The sequence below is a fragment of the Rhinopithecus bieti genome, unplaced genomic scaffold (assembly GCF_001698545.2).
Source record: "Rhinopithecus bieti isolate Rb0 unplaced genomic scaffold, ASM169854v2 scaffold_15834, whole genome shotgun sequence".
Taxonomy (NCBI): Eukaryota; Metazoa; Chordata; class Mammalia; order Primates; family Cercopithecidae; genus Rhinopithecus; species Rhinopithecus bieti.
Genome location: NW_016808980.1, coordinates 3,122,073 through 3,128,081, shown reverse-complemented (window position 1 = coordinate 3,128,081; position 6,009 = coordinate 3,122,073). Strand labels below are relative to the sequence as shown.

The 6,009-nt window shown below is 44.5% G+C and overlaps 1 protein-coding gene across 5 annotated transcripts in view; it reads left to right on the top strand.

Moving 5' to 3' along the window:
- ZFP64 (ZFP64 zinc finger protein) overlaps positions 1-6,009 on the top strand; it is a 103,817-nt gene that overhangs the window by 3,007 nt on the left and 94,801 nt on the right. For 3 of the 5 annotated variants that reach the window (XM_017888182.1, XM_017888183.1, XM_017888180.1), the window contains exon 2: positions 2,365-2,604. In XM_017888182.1, the coding sequence (XP_017743671.1) occupies positions 2,365-2,604 (240 nt within the window). The remainder of the gene's footprint in view (positions 1-2,364; positions 2,605-6,009) is intronic. The other 2 variants (XM_017888181.1, XM_017888184.1) reach the window with 1 other exon arrangement.

Here is a 6,009-nt window from a genome sequence, read left to right as displayed (position 1 = left end):
TTTTTGAGACGGAGTCTCGCTGTGTCACCAGGCTGGAGTGCAGTGGCATGATCTTGGCTCACTGCAACCTCCACCTCCTGAGTTCAAGCAATTCTCCTGCCTCAGCCTCCGGAGTAGCTGGAATTACTGGCACATGCCACCCCACCCGGCTAATTTTTGTATTTTTAGTAGAGACGGGGTTTCACCGTGTTGGCCAGGATGGTCTTGATCTCTTGACCTTGTGATCCACCCACTTCAGCTTCCCAAAATGCTGGGATTACAGGCGTGAGCCATCTTATGCAACTTTTAAGTGTAAAGAAAATGAATGGAAAAAAAATTGTATATTCATGGCATGCAGAGATGGAAATATTGAATGATTTTCCCCCTCTTTTTAAGCTTCTTCTAAATTTTCTTACAAACATGAGTTATTTATTTATTTATTTATTTTATGTGAGATGGAGTCTTGCTCTGTCGCCCAGGCTTGGAGTGCAGTGGCACAATCTCGGCTCACTGCAACCTCCGCCTCCCAGGTTCAAGCAATTCTCCTGCTTCAGCCTCCCTAGTAGCTGGGATTACAGGTGTGTGCCACCACACCTGGCTAATTTTTTTTTTTTTTTGTATATTTTTAGTAGAAATGGGGTTTCACCATGTTAGCCAGGATGGTCTTGATCTCCTGACCTCATGATCCACCCGCTATGTCTTTATTGAACAAATATTTATATAGTACCTTCTAGTACAGTGCCAAGTACTGTGCTTTGCAGGTATTAATATAGTATTAACTATTGATATGATTACTATCAAGAAATAATGTCGGCCCAGCATGGTGGCTCACGCCTGTAATCCCAGCACTTTGGGAGGCCGAGGCGGGCAGATCACGAGGTCAGGAGATTGAGACCATCCTGGCTAACACGGTGAAACCCTGTCTCTACTAAAATACAAAAAATTAGCTGGGCATGGTGGCAGGCGCCTGTAGTCCCAGCTACTCGGGAGGCTGAGGCAGGAGAATGGCATGAACCCAGGAGGCAGAGCTTGCAGTGAGCCGAGATCGCGCCACTGTACTCCAGCCTGGGCCACAGAGAGAGACTCTGTCTCAAAAAAACAAAACAAAACAAAACAAAACAAATAATGTCCCTGCCAGTTAGGAATGAATTTTGGCTACAAGTAACAGAAACCCAAATTATACTGGTCTAATGAAATCTGGAATTGATTGATTGCAGCATTGAATCAGGGGAATCAGTGAAATAAAGCGCAGAGCCCATAGGGGTCTCGGCATTTTCCTCATAGTTACAAGATGGCTACAGAAGCCCCAGCATCACATTTGCATCCAAAGCCAGAAGAAAAGGGGCGCAGTGCTAGCCACATTTCCTCCGTTTTTATCACGAATGCCAAACTCTTCCCAGAATCTCCTCCAGCTCTGTGCTGGAGAAGTTCACAAATATGTAGGGGACCAAGATTATTTAGACTAGTGGTTCTCAGAGTATGTGTGTTGGGTGAGTATGTTTGGAAATGTGCATGAGGATCCGTTTTCATAATTATCTTTTATTGAGGATAGGAGGTGGCTGCTAGTTCTGCCAAGTGCAGGACATCCTGCACTTAAAATATCAAATCCTGCATATCAAATAACTTTCTTGCAAACAACGCGACTAGTGTCCCATGGGTAACAATGCAGCATGAACCATCACGTGGTTGGTTGCTATACATTATATCTAATTTTCCCCAAGTTAAATAATACAAGAATATTTTTGTGCATGTATGGTTGGATAAAATTATGCATCATAATTTTCTGAAAATTGTTTTTTTTTTTTTTGAAACGGAGTTTTACTCTTGTCCCCGAGACTGGGGTGCGATGGTGTGATCTCAGCTTGCTGCAACCTCCGCCTTCTGGATTCAAGTGATTCTCCTGCCACAGCCTCTCGAGTAGCTGGGATTATAGGCACGCACCACCATGCCCAGCTAATTTTTGTATTTTTAGTAGAGATGGGATTTCACCATGTTAGCCAGGCTGGTCTTGAACTCCTGACCTCAGGTGATCCGCCTGCCTCAGCCTCCCAAAGTGCCAGGATTACAGGCATGAGCCACTGCACCCGGCCAATTTTCTGAAGATTTCTAAGATATTTACATTATGTCCAGTTTTCCCCAGGTTTAACTAAGGCAAGAAATCTCTGTGTGGAAATATGATCCCTTGCTGCTAGGACACAATTAGGAGAAGTGGAAGGTGGAGTGGATACTGGGCCACAAATGCAAGAAGTGGAAGGTGGAGTGGATACTGGGCCACCACTCAGCCATGTCTGCCACCATGCCTTTTCTTCCTACCATGAATCTGGTTTGCATTAGAATTCCAAGCTGTTTGGAATTAATCTGTTACTTTCCCTTTGTCCCATGGAGTTCCAGGTGGCACAACGGTGCTGGTGGAGCTGACTCCCGACATCCATATTTGCGGCATCTGCAAGCAGCAGTTTAACAACCTGGATGCCTTTGTAGCTCACAAGCAAAGTGGCTGCCAGCTGACGGGCACATCCGCGGCAGCCCCCAGCACGGTCCAGTTTGTATCGGAGGAAACAGTGCCTGCCACCCAGACTCAGACCACCACCAGAACCATCACATCGGAGACCCAGACAATCACAGGTACAGCTGCAGCATGGGGGAGTCGGCCAGAGTTGGCCTGGCTATGTCTCAAACACCTCCATGGAACTTGTTAAAAATATAGATTCCCAGAGCCCACCCCCTAGGGTTGCTGATTCATTATTTTTAACAAGCTCCACTGGGAAGCCAGCTGCCCAGCCAGGTTTGGGAGCTGCTAGGTTAAAACATTAAATGTTAGCAGTTGTCACATGTTATAAAAAAACAGACAAAAAAAAAAAAAAAGATTTCTGAAACAAAAATCTGTATACTAAGGGAAAAAAAAAGACTAGCAGAAAATACATTGCAATAAAAAAAAGTGGTTGTTTTGGGTGGTAGAAGTATGGCTACAATCCTTGAGTTTACATTTACTTGCGTAAAGGGCCAAAAAGCCTGTTGTTGTTTTAAAAAAAAATCTATAAACAGGCATTGGTATCTCCTCCCCCTTGCGCGGCTGATCAGGAAAACATCCCTGTTCTCTGTTGTGTACACTCACTCCACCAAAAATAAATTACAGATGGGTCAAAAATTTAAATGTGCATAAGAAAACCATAAAAGTCCTAGAGGAGATATACCCACAAACACATACACACACAGTTATACCTGTGTAATTTGTCTTAAGGGGCAGGAAGATAACTTTAAAATTATGAAGTAGCCCATTTATGGGATAGTACTGGATCTTGTGGGGAAACAGAGAATGCATTCCTTAGCTAAAGGCATTTGACTCTAAAAAATGTACTAATATGCCTACCAAAGAAAGCAGGTTATGGACCACACCCTCAAAGAAAAAGAATCACATATGTGATTGCAAATGAAGTTACAAGTTTTCTAAAGTAAAATGCAAAGTCTAAAGACAATCAACTTGGGGAAAAATTCGTGGCATATATAATTAAGGCCCAATATCCCTCTTATACAAAGAACTGCTAAAACCAGTAAAATATAAAAAGTGCAAAGTGGAGGCCGGGCACAGTGGCTCACGCCAGTAATCCCAACACTTTGGGAGGCTGAGGCAGGCGGATCACCTGAGGTCAGTAGTTCTAGACCAGCCTGGCCAGCATGCTGAAACCCCGTCTCCACTAAAAATACAAAAATTAGCTGGGCATGGTGGCAGGCGCCTGTAATCCCAGCTACTTGGGAGGCCGAGGCAGGAGAATCGCTTGAACCCAGGAGGCGGAGATTGCACTGAGCCGAGATCGCGCCTTCGCACTCCAGCCTGGGGGACAAGAGTGAGACTTCGTCTCAAAAAAAAAAAAAAAGTGCAAAGTGAAAAGGTCAGTGGATGATATACAGGGGACGACTGGCCATAAAGGGAGGTTTGGTCACCTTAGTAATTACAAAATGCAAATCTAAACAAGGCTTGGGGAAGGACACTGATTGCATTTTCTGGGGATGTAAATTCTTATAACCTGGACAATTTTGTGATGGCTTTCAAATCTTAAATTTAAAATTTCTTAGTTTTAAAATGTACATAAAGATATTTATCCAATAAGCCTGCAGCTAGGTATTCATCCTATAAAACTTCATGAACAGGCTAGGCACGTTGGCTCACACCTGTAATCCCAGCACTTTGGGATGCCAAGGCAGGTGGATCACCTGAGGTCAGGAGTTCATGACCAGTCTGGCCAATATGGCAAAACACCTTCTCTATGAAAATATGAAAACTAGCCCGGCATGGTGCTACATGCCCGTAATCCCAGCTACTCGGGAGGCTAAGGCAGGAAAATTGCTTGAACCTGGGAGGTGGAGGTTGCAGTGAGCTGAGATCATGCCACTGCACTCCAGCCTGGGCAACAGAGTGAGACTCTGTCTCAAAAAAATAAAAATAAAAAACTTCGGCAGGGCGCGGTGGCTCAAGCCTGTAATCCCAGCACTTTGGGAGGCCGAGACGGGCGGATCACGAAGTCAGGAGATCGAGACCATCCTGGCTAACATGGTGAAACCCCATCTCTACTAAAAATACAAAAAACTAGCCGGGCGAGGTGGCGGGCGCCTGTAGTCCCAGCTACTTGGGAGGCTGAGGCAGGAGAATGGCGTGAACCCGGGAGGCAGAGCTTGCAGTGAGCCGAGATTGCGCCACTGCACTCCAGTCTGGGCGACAGAGCGAGACTCCGCCTAAAAAAAATAAATAAATAAAAAATAAAAAATAAAAAACTTCATAAACAAATGTACAAGGATATTCATTTACAGCATGTACTATAGAGAAAGTGGAGCCTTTGTATGTATACGTCGAGAGAGTTAGAGATGGCCAGGTGCAGTGGCTCACACCTGTAATCCCAGCCCTTTGTGAGGGCAAGGCTGGAGGATTGCTTGAGGCCAGGAGTTCAAGACCAGTCTGGTCCACATAGCAAGACCCCACCTCTACATTAAATTTTAAAAATTAGTCAGGCACGATAGCACATACTTGTAGTCCTTGCTGCTCAGGAGGTTAAGGCAAGAGGATCACTTGAGCCCAGGAGTTTGAGGCTGCAGTGAGTTATGATCGTACCACTGCACTCCAGCCTGGGTAACAAGTGAGACCCTGTTTCTTAAATAAAATAAAAATAAAAGAGGGATTTAAATACATAAATAAATATCAAAGATTCCAACCATGGAATATGACTTAGCGTTGGAAAAGAGGAAATTTAGATCTGTGTGTGGTCACAGAAAGATTCTCAAGGCATATATATATTAAAAAAAAGGAAGCCTACATATTATATGGTCTTATATTTCAGGGAAGTTTCTAGAACAGGGATGGGGCAGGTGATGTGAATGAGAGAAGTTGTCTTTGGGGGAGGTGTCAGAGAGTGGTGGGGACTGTGGTGAAGTGGAGAAATCACACATGCCTCATCCAAAAGTGCAGCTGTTCTTTGGATCCAGCCAGTTAGATATTTCAGTTTTTCAGAGAAGCTGAAAATGTGAAATTTTCCAAATATAAAACTTTGTTGCCAAACAATACATCTCTGAGCCTGACTGATTCCATAAGGTTCTTCTAGCTTGTTCTTAGAGAATGTTTACCCAGTAGTCTGGAACTGAAGAGTTAGGAGCACCAGAAGTCAGGGCCAGGCGCAGTGGCTCACGCCTGTAGTCCCAGCACTTTGGGAGACCGAGGTGGATCACTTGAGGTCAGGATTTCAAGACCAGCCTGCCAACATGGTGAAACCTCATCTCTAGTAAAAATACAAAAATTGGCCAGGCATGGTGGCACACGCCTATAGTCCCTGTACTTTGGAGATCGAGGCACGAGAATCTCTTAAACCCAGGAGGCGGAGGCTGCAGTGATAGTGCCACTGCACTCCCCACTGGGCAACAGAGTGAGTGAGAGTCCATTAAAAAAAAAAAAGTCAGGAAACCAACTTTCCCCTTATGAGGTATCTACTGGGGTGATGTTTGAATTTTTTTGGCAATAAGCAAAGTTTTGTGGGTTTTTTTTTT